Below are 22,670 nucleotides of genomic sequence, written 5' to 3' on the forward strand. Positions count from 1 at the left end.
AAACTCCATAAAACCAGTTATCAGTGGCTTGTGATAACCACTCACAAAGCAGTTTAAGGGGGCTTGTGATAGCAGTTTACAAAGCAGTTTATGTTTTTCAAAGATACACTGTGCTACCAAACAATGGCGCCTTTAAGGTGGCTTGTTAATCCTGTATTCCATCAGGAGGTAGAACAAAGGCTTAGCTCCAGGGAAAATATGGGCAGGGGTCTCTTGTCCCTCTTAGGCATCTCAATTGCAGCAAGTTTATATCTTACACAGAGACTGATGGGGACATGAAAGCAGACAGCACAATGTCCTCATAAACCGCAGACCTTTGCTTTGTATTCTGTTTATGCCTCTGTGACTCAGCCCGCAACCTTTGTCTCAGCTCGACAGCCGTCGAGAGGTGGGAGTGCAGAAAGGTCCAGCGGCCAAGATGGGGTGAGTCATGCTAACTGTCTCAAGCCCTTGGTGCGAACACTGCACAGCTGAGGCGGGTGGATCACATGAACTCAGGAGTTTGAGACCAACCTGATTAACATGGTGAAACTCATCTATTAAATATAAAAAATTAGTTGGGTATGGTGGTGCATGCCTGTAATCCCAGCTACTTGGAAGGCTGAGGCAGAAGAATGTCTTGAACCCGCAACACAGAGGTTGCAGTGAGGAGAGCTTGTGCCATTGCACTCCACTCCAGCCTGGGCAACAAGACCAAAACTCTAACCAAAAAAAAGAAGGGCCTGGCATGGTGGCTCACGCCTGTAATCCAAACACTTTGGAGGCCAAGGTGGGTTGATCACCTGAGGTGGGGAGTTCAAGAACAGCCTGACCAACATGGTGAAACCCCATCTTAAGAAAAGAAAAGAAAAGAAAAGAAAAAAAACCTTATGTCATGAATATTACTTTTTACCCATTTAACAGAAAGGGAAATTAGAGCACCTAAGGTGCAGTATCTTCTCCCGAACCCCATGACTTGTAAGAGATGGAACCAGAATGATGATTTAGGTAGAGTCTGGCTTGGATTTGGTCCGTTAGAAGACATTCCCACCTACCTTGGTGGGCTGTTACCAAAAGAGAAAAATGCTTCTTGTTCTTCTCATGTTAAAAGCACGGAAAATGAAGCAGTTGTTCAATGACTAAAAGAGGTTGCTAGACAAACAAACAAAACAAACTGATTCTATGGTATATCTAGTCAGTTGAGAAAGAGGAAAAAGATGAATGAGACAGAAAATTTAAACTGTATTAAGGGGAAAGTGGCAGAGAGAAAGAGAAAAAAACAGACAAGGCTGGGAGCGGTGGCTCACGCCTGTAATCTCAGCACTTTTGGAGGCCGAGGCAGGTGGATCACAAGGTCGAGAGATCGAGACCATCCTGGTCAACATGGTGAAACCCCATCTCTACTAAAAATACAAAATATTAGCTGGGCATGGTGGTGCGTGCCTATAATCCCAGCTACTCAGGAGGCTGAGGCAGGATAATTGCTTGAACCCAGGAGGTAGAGGTTGTGGTGAGCCGAGATCTCACCATTGCACTCCAGCCTGGGTAACAAGAGCGAAACTCTGTCTCATAAAAAAAAAAAAAAAAATAGGAGATAGAACCTCCCTATAGAAGATGTCTTCCCTATACCAGAAGTAAAGGAACATTGTCATTTCCAGAAACGGAGAGTCAAGGCCAAGAGAAACCTGTTTTAATCAACCTTATTAAACAAACCCTTACATTTTTAATTATTTTTCCAGCATTGACTGCCTTAGGCCAAGCCCCTTTGTCTTGTCATGTTTTCATTATTTAATACTTTCTCCAATTCAGTATGTAAGTTTAACCACTTCTCTGGATTTTTATTCTTTTTCAGTTATATACCTAAAGTAACAGAAGTTGGATTTTTTATGTAATTAACACTGTTACCTCATCTTTCTAATTGATGAGAGTCTTTCTATTATCTATTGCTATAAATTTTTCAGCCCCCATAGTTAGATGATAAGCACTTATTAATCCTTTGAGGGGCCCAACTGAGGCATTTATCAGGAACCCAGTGTTGACATAATAGCATCAATTCTTTCATGACGGCAGAGCTCTCGGGACTTAATCATCTCCTAACGATCTCACCTCTCAATACTCTTGCACTGGGGATTCAGCTTCCAGCACATGAACTTTTCAGACATATTTATAACATGGCAGCCTGTGTTTACCATTGTTAGAGGTTAAAAAAGAAGGAACCCATGAATCTTATTTAAATCATATATGATAAAGGGTGGTTTTTGCAGTAAGCCATTTTGGAACAAAAGGGGGTGGGAGAATTTCCTTAACCATTGCTGTTTTCTGATTACAGAGCTCAGATAAAGGTCAATTAGCCATTAAACACTGCCTGTATTGGTAAAATTAAAATGAAAAATAATAATGTCAATATTATCAGTTGCAATCAATGAGATATTATTTAGGTTTCACTGGATCTGATGTTTAACCAAAATAAAAATGTAAAAGATTAGATGCATTTGACTTTATTTTAATATAATCAGAAATTACTGACATATATTACTCAAAGCAGTATATATTGGATACCATGAAAATTCCCTGTGTAGCCACACTTTCTGAATCCCAAAGGCTCTAAACTGTTCTGAGGTAGTAATCATTTGACGATGAGCTGAAAGGTATTACCTGGACCACAGGATCATTAGTTTAAAAACAAAATTGGCTAATGTGCTTATAAATAAGTAGATTTCCCTGATAGACATTTTTCCCATAAAAAATCTCTTTAGCTCCAAGAACAGTGATTTTCTTTTTCAGGTTTACATACAATAAAACTCCAAAATAATGCAAGTTATTAAATTAAATGGAATGCATTCCAAGGTATTTTGCTTTATGATTGTGATCTCGTGGATGTTTTATAAGTTTTCTTTTGCCTTTCTTAAAAAAAAAAAAAAAGCATGTGTGAACATGAACAATATTTTATCTTTTTATAATAGTTTTTTAATTAAAGCAAAGAATGTATGTAATAACATGCCTTAGAGAATGCTCCTGTTATTTGGGACGGAAAACAAATCATATGTGGATTTTAAAAGATAATAATAGTAAAAATAATAATAAAAGAAGATGAGGGACAAATATCCCTGGAAAATAAATGTTTACCAAGACAGTGCAAGTTTAGCAATATTATTATCAGACAAAATGTTAAAGTAAAGGTGTTCATAGGAGTAGAGAGGGACACTGTAAGGACTTTTATTTGCAATGTGGAAAACCAGGTATTCTGGAAAACTCTACTGAAGCAAAACACCTAAGAACTAGAGCAACTACAACCAACAAAGTGTTACTCAGTTCACCAATCAGCAACAAGGGGCTGGCGGGCATGGCGGCTTATGCCTGTAATCCCAGAACTTTGGGAAGCCAAGGCGGGTGAATCACTTGATGTCAAGAGTTTGAGATCGGCTTGGCCAACAGGGTGAAACCCCATCCCTACTAAAAATACAAAAATTAGCCAGAGTGGTGGTGCGCGCCTGTAATCTGAGCTACTCCGGAGGCTGAGGCGGGAGAATCACTTGAACCTGGGAAGTGGAGGTTGCAGTGAGTCAACATCATGCTACTGCAGTCCAGCCTGGGTGACAGAGTAAGACTCTGTCTCAAACATACACACACACACACACACACACACACCCCAAAGAAAACAAAAGTAAAAACAAACAGAAAAAGGAATTCCCATAAGCCTATCCAGAACAATGAAATTTAGAAGCTGAAACTAGAATGACAGCACATCTTTGATTCTCTGGAAGCAAATACCATTATCAGGATTCTGGGAATTAAAGTCTGATGCTTGGGAAACAGAAGTCTATGTTCTTAAACAAAAGTGAAGACACAGCATGTGGGAAGTAGAAAAGTTAGTTCCTTTTTGTTAAAGAGTAAGTGTGCTAATAACTTTGTTAAGCCCTACCCTATGTAACTGTTTAACATGCCATGCTTACAGGCATGTCGTACATTCTATGTCCTTGTACTTTAACCAAGATATCTGTGCTGGACATGCTCTCAGGCATGTCCCAGTTTTCCACTGCTTTTACCTGTTTAGAAAAGTTTTAAGTTGTTAACCAATCAGGTTTTAGTTTAGATTGTGAGGTCTGGCTCCAGCCAATGGAGATCACACACAACAGTAAGGAGAACCCCAAAGGCGTGAGTAATGAATCTGTGGATTCCCTTTATTCTTTGTTCTTCCTTCCTGCAGCCCAGGAAGTAAAAATTGCTTTGCTGAAAGATCATTTGTCTCAGGGCTAATTTTTCTTTGCAGCATCGAGAATCCTTTTCCAGCATCTATTTCCAACATAGCATAAAGCCAGGAAGCTGTGAAAAAGGGTAGCATGGAGGAAAAAAAAAAAAAAAAAAAAAACTAGTAAACATCCCTGGGAAAAAATGACCTTGTTTGTCTCTACAGGAATTTTAACTCTGAGGAGATAGATGAAGAAAATTTGCCTCAAAGATTTAACCCTAAATATAAATGAAGTCTGGAGTTCCAATGAAGGCAACCTGAAATTAAATTGATCCAGGCTTATAGTGCCCCCTTGTGCCTGATGAAGACAAACACAAACCCTTTCAGGAGGAAAGCATCCTGAATCCAAGTTCTCTACATCTACACAGGTTATCTATGTACAAAGCAATTATTTACTGAATACCTATTTTATGCTAAACACTGTCAGGAACTTTGAATGTTTAAGTATAAGGTCATAATAAATGTCACAAAATAAAAAAAAATAAACACTATGGAAAGTCAGGCTTATAAGCAAAGAGCCTTCTATGTCCTCCTAGATCCCCAGGCAAACAAAAAATTTCAGATATTGAAATTATTAGAGACTATAAAAATCACCATTTACCAAAAGTTTAATGAAATAAAGAATAGAGTAATAAAACAATCAAGTTGCAAGGGACAATTAAAACCAGGCACATTTGAACAAAATAGAATTTTGCCAGACTCCATAATGATAAAATAAGAATCCAAAAATAAGATGTAACATTCAAAACCTTATATGCACTTGAGCACAGAACCACTATTATGTCAATAAATAACTGGCAGAATTAGGAGAAGTTCAAATGTAGAATTGTAGGGTAACCTTTCAATATTCAATATGAGTGTTAAACACTCATGTAACAAGCAAAGAAAAATGTTAACGGTTGCCTAGGATTTGAAGAAGACAATAAGCAAATTTGATCTATCTATGATTTCTTTCATTCGACATAAAAAGCATTCATTCCTTTTTTCAAAACACACATTGGACAATTTCAAAAAAAATTAATCCTTGTTTCAGAAAAGGTCACAATAGATACTAAAGGATGAACTTCATATACACTATGCTCTTTTATCATAAAATAATTAAAGAGCAATATATAATTTCTCATATGTTAATGAGCATCAGAAACAAAAGTTTCATTCTTTTTTAGAGATAGTAAAAATAAGACAATCTCTTCATATGTTAGGAAACTATTAATCACACTCTTAAATACCACAGATTATACTGGAAATCAGAAGGAAAAATATATAATATTAGGAAATAAACTTTAATGATAACAATATGAAAATTTTAGGATGTACCTGAAGTGGTAATAAAAGAAAAAAACATATAATACTAAATGCATACATTAAGAAACAAAAAGGCCAGGCATGGTGGCTCACGTCTGTAATCCAAGCACTTTGGAGGCCAAGGCGGGCGGATCACCTGAGGTCGGGAGTTCAAGACCAGCCTGACCAACATAGTAAAACCACATTTTTAAAAAGAAAAAGAGAAAAAAAAAAAATAAGTTATATAAACTAGATATTCAACAAGAGAAGCTTAAAAGGAACAGAAGAGTAAATAAAAACAAAGTAGAAAGTAGAGAAATTTTAAAAGAACAAAAATTAATTAAATGAACAAATCGGAGATGACTTGTAGCCTAAAGCTCTTTGTTCTTTGAAAAAACAATTCAAAAAAAGAGCATATATGTGTACGGCAAGAAGTTACAGAAATTAAGAAACATAACTACACAAATGGAGATATAATGACATGAGAATGCTATGTGTAACTTTTTTTTCTTTGCTATGTACAACTTTAAAAAAAAAAAAACTTCAGTGGAAAATAATTTTTTTTTTGAGACGTAGTCTAGCTTTGTCCCCCAGGCTGGAGGGCAGTGGCCCCATGTCGGCTCACTGCAACCTCTGCCTCCTGGGTTCAAGTGATTCTCCTGCCTCAGCCTCCCAAGTAGCTGGGATTAGAGGCACCCACCACTACACCAAGCGAATTTTTATATTTTTAGTAGAGACGGAGTTTCACATATTGGGCAGGGTGGTCTCGAACTCCTGACCTCAAGTGATCCGCCCACCTTGGTCTCCCAGAGTGCTGGGCATACAAGTGTGAGCCACTGTACCTGGCCAGAAAATAATTTTTGAGAAAAAAAGAAAATTAAGTAATAGACAAGCTGAGTAAACAAATTATGATTAAGAAAATACGGTAAGCTGTTAAAAAAAAATTCCTGTCTTTCCACCCAAATGCTGCCAAACCCAAAGTTTTCAACTTTTAGTGAATTTTAAGGAATATATGATCTCCAATTTTTTTACTGTAGTTTTTTCTGAGATGCAGTGACTATATACAGGCTTGATGGCAGCCACCTACAGTCTCCAACTCCTGGGTTCAAGTGGTCGTTCTGCTTCACCTCCTGAGTAGCTGGGACTACAGGGACACGACACCTCCATTGGCATGATACCTATTTTACAGAGTCTGTTACAATAGAAAAATAGCTCTACTACTCACATTTTTGTTTTGAAATTGTATAATATTATTAGCAAAACTGGAGAATACAAATTTTAAAAAGGAAAAAAGGGAGAAAGAAAGAAAATAAGGAAAATTATAGTTTCGTGTCACTAATGAACATTCATATTTTTAGGGAAAAAAATCTCCTATTAGAAAAATGCAAACCAGGAGAAATTACAGAGACAATATTGTTAAAATAAATAGTATATGATATAGGGTTTATTCTAAGAATAGAAGGAAGTTTAGCATTATAAATTTGTCAGGTTAAGAGATTAATAACGGAGGCCAGGCACGGTGGCTCCTGCCTGTATTCTCAGCAGTTTAGGAGGCCGATGAAGGTGGATTACTTGAGGTCAGGCGTTTAAGGCCAGACTGACCAATAGCAAAACCCTGGCTCTAATAAAAATACAAAAATTAGCCAAGCATGGTTGCACGCACCTGTAATGACAGCTGTTTGGGAGGCTGAAGCAGAAGAATCGATTAAACCTGGAAGGTGCAGGCTGCGGTGAGCCAAGATTGGGACACTGCACTCCCGCCTGGATGACAGGGTAAGACTCGATCTGAAAAAAAAAAAAACAACAGAGAGATTAATAAAGAAAAACGACATGATCATCTCAAAACACACTGAGAAAACATTTAACAAAATATAAAAGTCTTTCATTATAAACATTTAACAGACTAGAATAAGAAGAGAACTTCCTGAAGAAGTAGCTACAGTGAGTATATCACTTAATGGTGCAGTTTTGGAAGGATTCCCAGAGTCGGAAGCCAGACAAGTGTGGTTTGGAACTATTCCCATTCAACATGGCATCACAGGGTTTGGCCAATACCATGAGATAGGGACAGGGAGTGAGAAGGGCAAGGATTCACTAAAAAAAGATCATTATTTTTGAAAATAAAATGGTTAAGGTGAAAGTCCACAGGATTCTATAAACAATTAGGTCAAAAAAGAATTGGAATTAGTGAGCATAGGCTGGGCGCAGTGGCTCAAGCCTATAATCCCAGCACTTTGAAAGGATGCACAGATCACGAGGTCAGGAGATAAGAGATCATACTGGCTAACACAGTGAAACTCTGTCTCTACTAAAAAATACAAAAAAAAAAATAGCTGGCCATGGTAGCATGTGCCTGTAGTCCCAGCTACGTGGGAGGCTGAGGCAGGAGAATCACTTGAACTGGGAAGGCGGAGGTTGCAGTGAGCTGAGATCGCACCACTGCACTCCAGCCTAGGTGATAGAGAGAATCTCTGTCTCAAAATAAAACTAATTAGAATTAGTGGGCATAAGAACACCGTACAGAAATTAATGGCCTTTTTATACACTAACAATTACGTATCTGAAATCATACATGGTGTTGGGGTGCTGAAGCATGATGAAGAGATAAGCATCCCTGAAGACCAGAGAGGTGTTAGTTGAGTGGGTGCATACTGTGATATGGGGAGAGACAGATATATACTGTACTATATCTATGTGCAGTACTATTATTGGCAGAGGGAAAAATGTAAATCTCATTGATCATTTGAAATGCAAGATTTTGTTTTGACATGTTGTTAAGTTTATTCCTTAGAGTTGCCAAAAGATAATATTTTTAGTGTAAAGAAGGGACCCTGTAGTTAATTTGCCTAGGTCAGAAAGCTCTCTGCCATGTATTAGATGTAGGACATTTTTTTCCAGCTACATGGGGTCTGCATAAACGAGTTATTTTAAACTTCATTTGGCATATACTCATGGATAAAAGGATATGCACAGTGGCTCACGCCGATAATCCTAACACTTTGAAAGGCCGAGGCAGGCAGATCACGAGGTCAGTTCGAGACCAGCCCAACAATCATGGTGAAACCCCCTCTCTACTAAAAATACAAAAACAGCCGGGTGTGCTGGCGTCCACCTTTAATCCCAGCTACTCCGGGGGCTGAGGCAGAAGTATCGCTTGAACTTTGGAGACAGAGGTTGCGGTGAGCCGAGATCCCGCCACTGCACTCCAGCCTGGGCATCAGAGTTAGATTCCGTCTCAAAACAACAACAACAAAAAAGTGGGTAACAGTGCACAGGTATGTATGTCTTAAGGCTGACATTAGTACCTGGAAATCACTTAGAAATGTGTGTGTAAAAAAAAGAAATAAAAACTCGTAAGAGTTGTCAGCTACGTGCACCAACAGCTGCATTGTCTTTCTTGCACCTTAGATGCTTCTGCCTTCATAGGAACCTTAATTAAAATAGTCATAGGAAGATTAATATATAACGTCTTTTTGACTTAAATGTTCATTTTTTCTTATGACTTTAGAAGAAATTAAAATATTTCGTAAGCCTCTAAAAGTACTGTGGGCCCTAGGCACTGTCTGATGTTTAACGGAGGATGACCCTGCGTGTACCTGACGATGATTTTAATATACATATATTCAATTAGGACATAAGTATTCGCACACATTCATATGCACACAAACCCTGGTCCTCACACGAAGAGTCCTACGGGCGTGAGAACAATAAGGGAGGTGCAAGAAAGGTCTCGTTGGAGTTGGGAAGCCTAATTTCAGCACTAGTGAAGAGGGGAAGTGGCAGCTCCCGGAGAAGAAAGCAGGATGCTGAGAGACTGAAGTCGAAATGTTCTTCCTCCTTCCTCACTCTTCCCGTTGGTTTGAGCCGCCTGGAAAAAAGATCAAGGGAGGGCTGCTGCCTGGCTTCTCAGTCTTCAAAATTTTCGGTCCTCAGTATTTTTGGTTTGTTTTGAGACCGACTCTCGCTCTCTTGCCCAGGCTGCAGTGCAGTGGCGCGATCTCGGCTCGTCGCAACCGCCGCCTCCCAGGTTCAAGCGATTCTCCCGCCTCAGCCTCCCGAGTAGTTGGGCTACAGGCGCGCGCCACCACGCCCGGCTAGTTTTTGGCATTTTTAGTAGAGACGGGGTTTCACCGTGTTAGGTAGGACGGTCTCGATTTCCTGACCTCGTGATCTGCTCGCCTCGGCCTCCCAAAGTGCTGGGATTACATGCGTCAGCCACTGCGCCCAGCCAGCCCTCTGTTTTTACACTGTAAACGACTCAGCAGATTGTTCCAAGTCTCCAATGTCCGGCGGTCTGGTGGCTCCAGAAGAGCGGGGCCGGGTCGGCGGGGACTAGGAACCACCGTCCGCGGCCCAGAAGTAACCTTCCGGACGCGCGCGTCGCACTGACGTAAAACGTACGGGACGCCCTATGAGGGAGCCGGATGGGCGTAACGCGGCGGCGGCGTAACGTGTGGCTCTGACGTCAGGGTACGGAGGGGCGTGGCTGGACGAGCCTGAAGGGGCGCTGGCGTTTGGGGCGAGGGTTGATGGGATGACCTTAGAGGGAGCCGGCGTGGAGCAGCACTACCCATCCTGACTCCTTTTCGTGCCCGCGTAGCCGCACCGGGAGTAGGATGGCCGCTGCCATGTTTCAGGACCTCTCATCTTCGGTTTGAAATTCTGTGCGATCTTCCGGCTTTGTGTGGCCATATAGTATAAGCATTTTAGGGCAATTTCATGTCCTTTAAAATAAAGTTCCCCAAATGTGGTCTCCGGACCGGCAACATCAGCATCACCTGGATAATTTAGAAGTATAAATTACCAGGTCCTACTCCAGATCTAATGCATCAGAAAAGTTTTGTGATTGCTTCAAAATATTGTTTACCTTAATAATTCAGATGCTAGAGAAGAGCTTTCAAATGGTAGCTTAGCATAGACTAACCTGTTTTTAACTTCATTACCAAAACCAAATTAGTGTTGACCTTTATGCCGGAAAGTAAAGTGAAAATAGGTGGGGAGGTAGGTAGGAAGGTAAGTAGATTTCTACAAAGGGGAGGTGTTAGAAGAAAGATTTGGATCAACAATGAATGCAGAATTACAATTTGCAGATTTTATTAATTATAACTTTTTTTTTTTTTTTTTACAAACTTACTGCCATCTTCTCATTCAGACTTTTCCTAGCAAAGGTAGTCCTTGATAACTAATGAAGTCCCAGTAATTAGGTTTGTAACTTAAGTAAATTCTATTTTTATTTTTATAAACTCAAAAAATAACATGAAGTGAAAACACCTTATTTAGTTTTTCTCCTCGGTAATTGTTTCATGAACCAGTGTGTAGCAAACAAGGATGAGTTGGATTTGTGTAGAATATGGACACAGTCAATCATTTTCAGGTAGATGAGACTTCATACTTCATAAGTTCTATTGATAGATTAGTATTGTCAGTTATTTTAAGTATTAATTTCTCTTCTGCCTTCATGTCTCTCCTCTGATTGAAGAAATAAGGAGGGTTTAGTTACTAGGTTTGCCATCACCAGTATCTTCTATACAAAGAGGATTCTTTTTACGTGTGCTTGTATAATGAACTATTAGGAATCTCTGGTTCAGTTCTGGCTACACTTTAGTAGCATTAACATCTAGTAAGTCATGCTTAAGAAATATTACTGACTAATGTGATCTTTGTTTCAAATTCTCCAACTATCCTTCTTGGGTGGGATTCAAATGTTCAAAAGCTCAAATTCTCTCCCTTTTGTTTTTGACCTGAAAAGATTTGAACACTGATTTTTATTTTAACTTGGTGAAAAGGAAAATATGATAACTGTTAAATAGTGCTAAGTGCTTACTAAAGGTCCATCACTGTTTCAAGAGCTTTACATGAGCTATCTCAATCCTTAAAATAACTTTTAGAAGGGATCTACTACTATTATCCTCTTTGTATACATGAGGAAACTGAGACCCAGAAAATCTGAGTCACTCTGAGTTTTGTGACAACTCATTAGCGACCTCTCTTCCTGTGGTTATAGATATTTGTGCACTTTAATTACTTTAGAAATTATGTTATGCTGCAAATACTTTCTGAGAGTCTACCATGTTACTGGAACAGCCTTAGGCATTAGGAAACCAGCCGCCAAAAAGGTGAACTCCCTGTTTTTATGGACCTTACAGTCTTCAGGATCAGAAGGGGAGGCCAACAAAAAACAAATTTAAGTTAGTCAGTGCTAAATATAGTGAAGAGGAATGCAAACAGCAAGTTGAGAACGAGGATAGAAGGGTGTCATTTGACATTTGCTGCACAGAGAAAATCTCTCAGATGTGGTGACATTTTCATCAATCTACTTAATTCAAAACCCATGAAGTATAAGAAATATTTGAGTTATTATTTGACAGACAACTGAGACACCAAGTATATGACAGGGTCTATGTATTCGTGGCCCCTTTTTGTTTTTCTCTGCCTTTCTACCACATTCTGCTATAAGTTTCTGTTAGGTACCCAAGCTCTTTTTCTCCCTTTTGTTGTAGCAGTCTGCTTCCATTCCTTTTCTGAGTCCTTTTCAATTTCTCTCACCATTTTTCTCATGCTCTCCCCAATCTCCTAAAAAGTAATTATGACTTGGCTGTAATATTTATAAAATATCATTTGTATTTATAAATATTTTTTAATTTTAAAACAAAATGATATTTTCTTTATTACTAAAAAAAAGAATATGTTTGCCTTGATTCAATGACTTTGGTAGTTCCTATATGAGCCCAAGTTAATTGACTTTCTTGAATATTTCCAAAGCATGAGAAACACTTTTTTAGGCCTTAGTGAAAGACAAAGGAAAATGAAACAATTAGCTGTAAGTCTCCTTAACTGATGGCTCCAGGAAATCAAGGACCACCTTTTCTCTCTATGTATCTGCAGTGCCCAAGCCAGTGCCTATGGAATGTTGCACACTTCATGAATTTCCTCCCAAATCCTTCGTACGAATTTCTTCTATTTGGTTTCTTTTCTTTATACCTCTCTCTGCTGAGTCTTAATCTGTTAATCTTATACGTGGAACTTTTTTTTTTTATTACTATTAATCATTAATCTTAAGTTTTATAAATTATTAACAGCTTTAACTTCTTGTACAATTTAAATTTCATCGATTTGTTTTTTCCATTTTTAAAAATATTTTCATACTCTACAGTATTTTCTAGGATTTAAAATTTGTATTATAAGTACTAATTTTTCTGCTTTAATTTATTGTTTTCCTTCAGAAGGCCAAATCTGTTTGTTCAACATTCTAACAACAATCATGCACTAGAGAATTGCTTTACAGACTGCAGTTTAAGATTTCTCAGATGAATTAATACATTCAGTGCGTATTTTTAGAAAAGTAACAGCTATATGCTAGTCTAACGTTTTATATACACTGTAGAGATACAACTGTATCCTTTACAGTATCAGGGAAAAGACCATCAGGATATTATGAGGGGATTTTATTGGGCTTTGTCTCTGTGGATGGTGGTCCATTGTAGTCTGAATTGTCGAAATTCTTAATGGTCCTACCATTTATAAAGGTATCGGAGCTAGGTGATTGTATATTTGATTTCTATATAGTCTTTAAAGCACAAATGTTTTTTGCATTCAAGTATTTCAAACATAAAAAAAGAGATATAGTGTTTTTTTAATTATGTTCACAAATTTTTTAAATTTTTTCTGCCTTATCAAGTTTTTATTTTTACATACTTTTTATGTATTGAAAAGAAAAGCATAATTACCACAAATTACGAAGGACTAAAGCAGGACTAGAATAACAAATGAATCACTTAAGCCTGGAAAGCAGATACTCTCAATAATATTGTTATAACACAAGCTCCTTCAAGTATCATACCCTAGCCCATAGTAAAGATAATGTACTATGAGCATAAGGTGGAACCTTCTCTGCAAAGCCAGATGACAAGTTTTTGTCTCTAGTGAGAAATGGCTCTAAGTTATAACCTTCAGGATCAACATGCCTTAAGGGGGCGTAGGTGGGGGTTGGGGAACTCCAAGGACCCTTCAGCATGGGAGGATTCCATTCGGGAGGGTGCCAGGTGATTCAGATTACCCAGGCTTTTTTAACAACAATCCTTACCCTTTGCAGTTATCCTCCTTGACCCTTCTTCTCACTTCCAGGGACTTCTCATAAGAGCTTACTTACTTTTGTAAAATTGATCACCAGGAAAGGGATTGATGGAACAAAACAAAAATGTTTAACAACTTTGACATAGGGGCTTCACCTCTATCTGAGCCCCAGGGGTCCAGGCTGGGGCAGGGCTGGATGGCCCTTCTTTAACTGGTAGTGCATTTTTTTTCCAGGTGCAAGACAGGGCGAAAGAGAAACCTGCCCCTTAACAGGATTGAGGCATACAGACCTTATGATGTTTAATGTTCAAGTGTTGGACATGGATGAACCTTGAATGAGATATGAGGAACAGAGGGATTGGGGCAGACTGTCGCTTTGTGTCTGAGGTCTTGGATCCTCATGGGAGGGTGGTGGGTATGAAGTAGCTTAGCCCTGATGGCCCCTGCCACTTCTGGCATGCTTGTCACAGATACGTGGGTCCTAAATCCAAGTGCCTTCAGATATTGAAGATGTAAACTACTCTTTGCAACATTAACTCCTATAATGATACAAAAAGAAAGAAAAGAGAGAGAGAGAAAGAAAGAAAGAAAGAAAGAAAGAAGAAAGAAAGAAAAAGAAAGAAAGAAAGAAAGAAAGAAAGAAAGAAAGAAAGAAAGAAGAAAGAAAGAAAAAGAAAGGAAAAGAAAAAGAGGCTGGGCACGTTGGCTCATGCCTGTAATCCCAGCACTTTTGAAGGCCAAGGTGGGAAGATCACCTGATGTCAGGGGTTTGAGACCAGCCTCGCCAAGATGGTGAAACTCTCTACTAAAAGTACAAAAATTAGCCTCTCATGGTGGCACATGCCTGTAGTCTCAGGTCTCAGCTACTTGGGGAGGCTGAGGCAAAAGAATGGCATGAACCTGGGAGGCGGAGGTTACGTGAGCCAAAATCACACCATTGCACTCTAGCCTGAGTGACAGTGAAATGCCATTAAAAAAAACAGAAGTTTCTCCCTCCGCTGGCGCCAACCACCAATCTATGTTGAGATGAAGTTTTTACCTTTCTGCCCCAAGGGGGTTCCTCTTTTGGGAATGTCTATGAAGAAGATGGCAGCCCCCTGGCCTGTGAGTGTACTCCTGGTAAGAACAGCCTTTCACCACACCCCAAGGCTTCTTTGTGCCCCAGACACAGCAGAGGAAAAACGTTGAGGTTTCTGTGATGCTGGATACAGTACATGGCTGCATGACCTAAAGGGAAGGAGGAGGGCGTCCTGGAGTCCAATATCTGGTACAATGTGGAGCAGGCACCAGAAGGAACAGGGAAAGGCCTCAGATTCCACTGTCCTCACAAAGACCAGATGCTTATGCCTGGTTCAAGACATGGGTCACAGGAACTGAAATGGGTTTCCCACATACCAACCACTGGGAGGGCAGCGGCGGGGAAGGGCACAGGCTAAAAGCAATGAGGTCCCTAAGGTAACAGGTAAGCCCTTGTTAGCCTGGGATACTGTCTCCTAATGCCAGCCTTTGAACTCAGTGGAGGAACCAGTTGAAAAGGAGGGTCAAAGGCATTGTGGTAAGTGAGCAACAAGACCACAAACTCCTCTGTGTTGCCTACATCCCACCAACAGTGAACACAGAGTTATGACTGTACCCGACGCATATCCCAGTCTGTGGTTCAGTCCTTTATCTTCCTCCCTAGCTTCTAATGGCAGCAGACTCCAGCCATTCCATTGTCTATCATTCACTGCCCAACCCAATCAGTGGCTGAAGAAAAGAAGTCAGATATACTCTATGTCCACATATACTTTCCTGCCACAGGGCTTCCCCAGCTGGCAGGGTTCCCCATAGCCCTCAGCTCCTTTTCATCCCTTGTTATCTGTTGGAGTCAGTAGGAGGGTGGGCAGGGGTAGATCGTTTACCGAATGGGGATGCAAGATGGGGAGACTCCACCAGACCCTAGGAGGAAAATGGCAACTGTCTCCACTTTTTAAGAGAGGCAGTCTCCTTGAGGTCTCAGAAGATCTTTCAGGTCAACACAGAAAAAATTTCCAAGCCTCAGCTGTAGGTGTTCACCTTTTCTGTCTGTGGTAGGGGAGATGTTCAAGCTGAGAACAATATGATCCAGATGCAGGCCAAGTCTGTTCCCGCAAAGTTTGAAGCAAACTTGGCCTTGGGATTTCATGGGTAGGATGAAGCCTTTCATGGCAGGACAGGACCTGGTATGAGGCAATAGCAAGCAGAGCAAGGACACAACAGTGGCAGCTGTGTACAGACACAGGATGTCAGCTTCAAACAATGCAACAGCAGGGAAATCTTGGGCATGGTTCTGATCCAAGCTTCCTCCAACTTTTGCCTCCAGGACAGAGGCTGTGTACATGCAGCAACCCAGAGAAAGATTCTAGGGAGTCCAAGACCAGGCACATCCAGAGAAGGTTGGAGTTTTTTGGTTTGGCTCCACTGAGGAAAATAGACATTTGGGTATTTCAGATTCCCACTCCACGATAAGGCAACCTAAAAAAAAAAAAAAAAAAAAAATTCCCAAAACAAAAAACCCAAGGGGAGAGAATAAGACATCACTTTCTGTGGATTAGTTGGGAGGTTTCTGATTTTTTGTCTCTTTTTTTAATTGTCAATTTTTTTTTTCATTTTCCCAGGGATGAAAACTTCAGAGGAAAATCAAATAAAAATCATCTTTCAATAGTCTTTCCTGGTATGAGCAGCATCTCTGTGGGCTGGGGAGTAAAGTATGTAGGAAGAGGGGAGTGAGGAGAGGCTAGAATCCTCCCCCAATCCCCAGTTTTAGATCTTTTAATTTCCTTCTCCCAGAAGATGGCAGAAGGGCATGGTTTGAATAGCAAGGAGAGAACATGGTAATGATAAACCCTGGAAAACCCAGGTACTGGTTCTCCTGAGGCCCAAGGGTACCACCAGAGCCTTCCGTGGGATGCTGCTGCGCAAGGGGCCTGCTGGGTCTTCCTGTGGGCTGCGTAGTTGGCTGGAGGGGGAGCAGGAAGACATTAGGTGTAGGGACCAGGGTTGCAGCCTAGTGGCTATATATATTTATATATATATTTATTTACAGATATATATTATTTATAGATATATTTATAGATATATATACAATATATGGATTTTAAATATTAATATATAATACATAGTTACAGATAATTATATAATATATATTATGTATTATATATCTATATATAATATATAGATTTGAAATACCCATATATTATATATCTCTATATTAAATTTATATATTTAATATATTTAAATAAATTAAATTTAAATGTTTACTATATTAATTATAACATATATATTAGATATATATAAATATCCCCCTTTGTCTCCCCAGCTTAGAAGAAGCTAGGATGTAAAGATTCATGGAGACGAGGGGGAAGGGGATGTGGAGGCTCCTGCCTGGGGGTACTCTGATAGCCCAAATAGTGTACACATTGCTACTCAGTACAATGGCCCATTTTAATAACTCCAGGCCTGTCCTTTTTTTGTCCCTTGTCCTGGGACTGAGCACCTCCATGGACTTTTGTCTACCCCATCCCTTTCCCTGCCTCAAGCCCCAGAGCTAAAGGGCTTTTTTGTTTTGTTTTGTTTTGTTTTGATGATGCAAAGGCAGACTGGCTTATAATGAATAATGTGCCAGATGAAGTGGCTCACAGCGGTAGTCCCAGCTACTTGGGAGTCTGAGGCGATTCCATGAGCTGAGGAATTCCAAAGTGCAGTGAGCTATGATCACATCACTGCATTCCAGCCTGCGTGATGCAGCAGCAAGACACTGTCGCAAATAAATAAACAAAGTTTAAAAAGTTATTTTTTCAAATCTGTGTGGTCACTTTTGTATTTCCTTAAGACTCTCCTTTTTTCACACTAAAGCTAGTCATTTCAAGTCTGTCTTGTTAATTCTCTCTTTTTTACTCCTTTTATTTCCATTGTCTGTTGCATTTTTTTTTTCAGAGACAGGATCTCAAACTTTTGGTCTCAATCAATCCTCCAGCCTTGGCCTCCAAAACTGCGGGGATTACAGGCATGAGCCACCACGCCCAGCTTCCATTGTCTGTTGCTTTTGTTTTCATTGGTCATACTTCTGGTTTCAAGGTGTTTGGTTAATTTTCATTGTGAAGCTGCTTGTGCATTTTTGGGGGGATATTTTAGTTATGGCAATTTGTTGAGGTGTAAAATGAAGCTTGTTTTCCACAGATGACTTGTGTTTGTTTCTACCAGATGCTCAGGGGCACAAAACCAGTCTGGAATGTGTCCAAATTAAATTCTCAGCTTTTATGTTAGAATCCCTATGGCAGGAATACCAGGAACAAGTAAGCATCAAGAATGGTTTGTAGTCCAAGCCTTTGTAGTGGAATCTATACTGCTCAGAACCCAGCTTCAGAGCTGACTTTGATTTGCATTTACCTGTGATGGGTTTGTGTGTTTATTTCCAGTTCATCCTCCTACCCCAACGTGACAGATTTTGGTCTAGTGTCTCACATTCACCTAAAAAGATTTCTTTTCAGGCTCTACACCGTGATCAGTTTCCATTTAACACCTTAAAAGTGAAAGTTAAGGTTTGGGTAAAAGCCAGCTGTACTGCTTGGGGTTTAACATGGGCCAAGTCCCTGAATTCTTTACTTTCTTAGACTCTTTATTGTTTTTAAGAATTCGGAAAATATTATTCAGGCTTTTAGTTATCCATCCAAGTACCAAGCTTGCCACACTATGGAAAACGTATCCCATAATCCATGATTTCATGTTTAGGAGGGCACGAGGTCATTAGAAATTCCAAATTCATTCCCCTTGTAGACGATGATCACCCCCCACCACTCCATCTCAGCCACCACTTGACTCCAAACCTAGCCTCATCCATCTCAGATTTCTTGTCTGAAGGATTGTTCCTTTCCTTCTGGCCACTCCTTCCCAGTTCCCTCCTGTCTTTTTTCCCAGATCCCTTTTTTCCCACAATCATCCATTCCCAAAGCAGTGAAAACCTTTTGTCATCATCCTACCTTGTGCAGAAGCTACATCCTTCCACAAGGGGGTTTTCTTTCCCTTTCTGCCTCTTCCAGTCCTCGGTACTCAGGGGCATCTAAAAAAAGGTAAATTGTACTGCAAAGGGGGCCTCAGTCCTGCGGTAACTTGCCTATCTGCAATCAGACCCTTTAATGATTGTTTGGTTTCTTCCGTTACCTAGAAGACTTTTAAGCTAACAGCTGCCAAAAGAAGACTATAAATTAAATGGCTTTCTGAAAAAGATAGTTACCAAAAGAATTTTAAGGTGTCTCAGTAGCTGCTTCTTCCCACACACCCCCGCCGTCCCGCCTCCCACGCCCCGAAACTCAGAGCCTAGGATACGTCTTTCCTTCCCCCGCTCGCGTAAGCTGACACAGAAACGGCCCCAACTACAAAGCAAACAAACAATAAATCTTTTTAATAGTTCCGTGTTCAGCTCACATTGTATTCATATTCAGCCTTTACTTGCAGTTATTACGTATCTGCATGGTAAAAATTTTACAAGTGGGGCGGGAGTGGTGGTGGAGAAAGCTCCAAACAGAAGGAAGTTGTCAGAGCGTGTGATCTGTTGTGCTCAGGGCCGTCATCACCACACCGAGTCTCGGATCAACATCACGATCAGCTTGGAAGTCTCCACACGAAAACGAAAGGCCTGTACATTTACAATACTGTCAGTTTATGCTAGTGTTGTGTGATACTAATGAGCTAATGATTTACTATGTCCTCACCGTGAACATTCCCATTTCTGGTAGCTATCGTTATTCCCCATAATTTCTATTTTCTCTGCAGTGCCATTGGAAATATGGTGCTGAAAAATCGAAAAATCTCCCTTTCGAAATTAAAGGATTACAACTCATTTATTGAAAACATGCGTGGCTCTTAAAAGAGCCTTTGGGGTTACGTAACAAGACGCTTACTTTGGAAAGTTACTTGGAACTGGTGTACTTGGTGACGGCCTTGGTGCCCTCCGACACGGCGTGCTTGGCCAGCTCCCCAGGCAGCAGCAGGCGCACGGCCGTCTGGATCTCCCTGGAGGTGATGGTCGAGCGCTTGTTGTAATGCGCCAGGCGGGAAGCCTCGCCAGCAATGCGCTCGAAGATGTCGTTGACGAAGGAGTTCATGATGCCCATGGCCTTGGAGGAGATGCCGGTGTCGGGGTGCACCTGCTTCAGCACCTTGTACACGTACACGGAGTAGCTCTCCTTGCGGCTGCGCTTGCGCTTCTTGCCGTCCTTCTTCTGCGCCTTGGTCACTGCCTTCTTGGAGCCCTTCTTCGGGGCGGGAGCGGACTTGGTAGGTTCAGGCATTGTAGCGTTAATTGCAACACTGTTGCAGACACCTGAGAAAATAACCATTCCCACTGAGTTCTCGTTCATTTATAGATGCGGTATTCAAATGAGGTTAATCAGATTTCGTTTATGATTGGATTAATTTAAGCGTGTCGTCACAAATGCCAATGTAAACTACACTTAAAGGTCTACGTTTTCATTGGCTACTTCGTTAGTTTACTTTTACCCAATCAGAAGGCCCATACTAGACTACCCGAGGCTACTATAAATAGACCTCTTCAGTCAAGACAGTTGTGTACTTGTCGTAGAGCAGTTGTTTTAGAGAGCTTTTCGCTTACATTGAAACTACTCATCAGATTAGGAGAGTTCACATTTTCTCCCTCACTCCTGTACTGTAGACTTGCTAATTGGGACATCCCCCAAAGTCTGGCAGCAAGCCCTTTATCCAGGTACCACGTTAGGGAACAAATCTTTTCTATAGTGACAGCTTCTGATCTTTATTGCAGTGGTCTCCCCAACCATTTGACATAAGAGCGCTTAGGCAATTGTGTCTGTACTACGCCCCTTATGTCCCGATACATACGCTTCTGCGGAGTGTAATACGTGGAAGTGGTATGTGTTCGTTTTCGGAGTGCCGGAGACCCAGTAAGCAAGCCTGAATAACCCAAACTGACTCTTCTCTATGCTATTATCTACCGGCCAGGTCCTCCTAGGCATGCCACAGATGGGCTGCGCTCCAGAATTCGAGAGCGCAATAAAACCGCGATGACGGCACTACACTCGAGCTTGGAAGACAGAATGCTCAAGACTTCGCATACTTAAAGACTTTACTTCTCTCCCTACCGGCTATCTCCCCGGGAGACCCCGCCCCTCCTTGGCGTGGTCTTTCTCCCAGCCACGCCCCCTGAGTGCAACAGCTCTTTTACTGAGATGGGTGGGTGGCTCTGAAAAGAGCCTTTGGGTTGTGTTGAGCTTCAAAGCAGTTGGCCAAAGTAACTTCTTACTTTTTCTTGGCTGCCGCCTTCTTTGGCTTGGCTGCCTTAGGCTTGGCGGTCTTTGGTTTAGCCGCCTTGGGTTTCACTGCTTTGGCCTTCGCTGGGCTCTTGGGCGCCTTTTTTGGCTTGGCTGCTTTCGCCTTTTTCGGGCTTTTCGCTTTTTTGGCTCCAGCAGCCGCAGCCGGCTTCTTCGCCTTCTTTGGGGTCTTCTTGGCGGTCTTCTTAGGGGTTGCTGCCCCCGTCGCCTTCTTAGGCTTCTTCGCCGCTCCCGTGGGCTTTTTTGCCTTCGCCGCGCCTGCCTTTTTAGCCTTAGGCTTGGCTTCCCCAGAGGCTGCCTTCTTGTTGAGTTTGAAGGACCCCGAAGCGCCGGTGCCCTTGGTCTGCACCAGGGTACCCTTGCTCACCAGGCTCTTGAGACCTAGCTTGATACGGCTGTTGTTCTTCTCCACGTCATAGCCAGCTGCTGCCAGCGCTTTCTTGAGAGCGGCCAAAGACACGCCGCTGCGCTCCTTGGAGGCGGCGACAGCCTTGGTAATGAGCTCGGACACCGGGGGCCCAGAAGCTTTGCGCTTAGCCGCACCTGCAGACTTGCGGGCCTTCTTCTTGACGGGTGCCTTCTCGGCAGGGGCCGGAGCAGCGGGCGCGGCAGGCGCAGTCTCGGACATGTTGAAGGCAGGCGTGAGAGAGAGCAATTCGAGCCGGAAGCAGAGGCACTGGCCGGGACTCGGGCCGCGGCGCTGCGCCCGCCCGTTTATATAGGGCGGAGCTGCGCCGTGATTGGTGCGCTGTCCAGCCCGCCTCGCTGGCAGCCGCAGAGTGTCCTCTCGGATCCCGAGTTGTGTTTGTTACACCTCAAAAAAAGCCAAAAATATAAAAATTGTCTACACCGAACTGCCCGATTTTTCTCAGATAATGATCCCCGAAGCCTCAGGCTTCACGCAGATCTCAAATTATGAGGAAAGCACAAAGCCTTGTGCCAAAAACTTGCAATATTTCCCACCGTGCTTGGCAAATTTCAACTCAGAGAAACAAAACTTTCTATTTTCTTCGTAAATTACAAACCGATCTTTAACTGTGGAGTTTTCTGACCTCTCAAATATGATTCTCCAAGTGGTTAGCTTCTTATATGTCCAAAAAGCATGCCACTGGCATTGAGATTTTTATTACAAATCTGCACTTAAGTGAGGGAAGTAACACAGGCTCCTCGGAGAGTCCTGCCTATTGAGCCGAGGGCATTTGAGTTCATCAAACTGATTTACTTTAATGCCAAACAAATTATTGCCCATTTGGGATTAAGTTTTGGACCCCTGGGACATCATTCTATGCAGCCATGATTTTACTTCTGTCCGCTACACCTGAGTTTTTAAACAATTCCTTTGGATAATTCTTTCCCTTTCTGCTCCCAAGGGTTGGGGGCGGGGCTGTTGCTTCTCTCTTCCCCTGGACAACTGCTCCATGGATTGAGATACCTTGAATTCGGGGTATTTGGGACCGAAGGGAAGTCCAAAATATACTCAGGGTACAGAGATGAAAAAGGATTAATTTTTAAATGTGATGTTCATAAAGTCACTGGAAGTGGAGGTGCACTTTAAAGAAATTGTCTGCAGCCTTGCTGAATGCTTTTGGCATATGCTTCAGAACCAAATTGCAATAAGGTATTTTAGAGCCGAAATTCAAGAGCTGATGATGAGGGAAAATAAATAAGAAGAGTAGACTGAAACAGATCTACTCCCATTATTAGAGAAACCCAGCCCCTATTATTACTGAATAGTTGAGGAATGACTAGTCCACTTACCATGC

The 22,670-nt window shown here is 41.4% G+C and overlaps 2 protein-coding genes across 11 annotated transcripts in view; both read right to left on the reverse strand.

The window, feature by feature from the left end:
- LOC100895121 (histone H2B type 1-M) overlaps positions 1-19,908 on the reverse strand; it is a 35,577-nt gene extending 15,669 nt beyond the window's left edge. The window contains exons 1-5 of one of the 10 annotated variants that reach the window (XR_013533611.1): positions 19,504-19,908; positions 18,583-18,662; positions 9,676-16,078; positions 7,176-7,297; positions 4,821-6,690 (exon numbers count right to left, since the gene is read on the reverse strand). Coding sequence is in view for 1 of the 10 variants with exons in the window: in XM_078368149.1 (XP_078224275.1) it covers positions 19,513-19,893 (381 nt within the window). In the remaining 9 variants the exon portion in view is untranslated. Of the gene's footprint in view, positions 1-4,820; positions 6,775-7,175; positions 7,298-9,180; positions 16,079-18,582; positions 18,665-18,976; positions 19,239-19,503 lie in introns of those variants that run through there. The other 9 variants (XR_013533618.1, XR_013533619.1, XR_013533614.1 and 6 more) reach the window with 9 other exon arrangements.
- Positions 19,909-20,765: 857 nt separating this feature from the next.
- On the reverse strand, positions 20,766-21,596 carry H1-4 (H1.4 linker histone, cluster member). The gene has a single exon (XM_003732570.6). It carries the CDS (start codon positions 21,533-21,535, stop codon positions 20,876-20,878), a length of 660 nt encoding a protein of 219 aa, XP_003732618.1. The 5' UTR covers positions 21,536-21,596; the 3' UTR covers positions 20,766-20,875.
- Between the last annotated feature and the right edge of the window lie 1,074 nt (positions 21,597-22,670).

Source organism: Callithrix jacchus, chromosome 4, assembly GCF_049354715.1.
Source record: "Callithrix jacchus isolate 240 chromosome 4, calJac240_pri, whole genome shotgun sequence".
NCBI classification, from domain to species: Eukaryota; Metazoa; Chordata; class Mammalia; order Primates; family Cebidae; genus Callithrix; species Callithrix jacchus.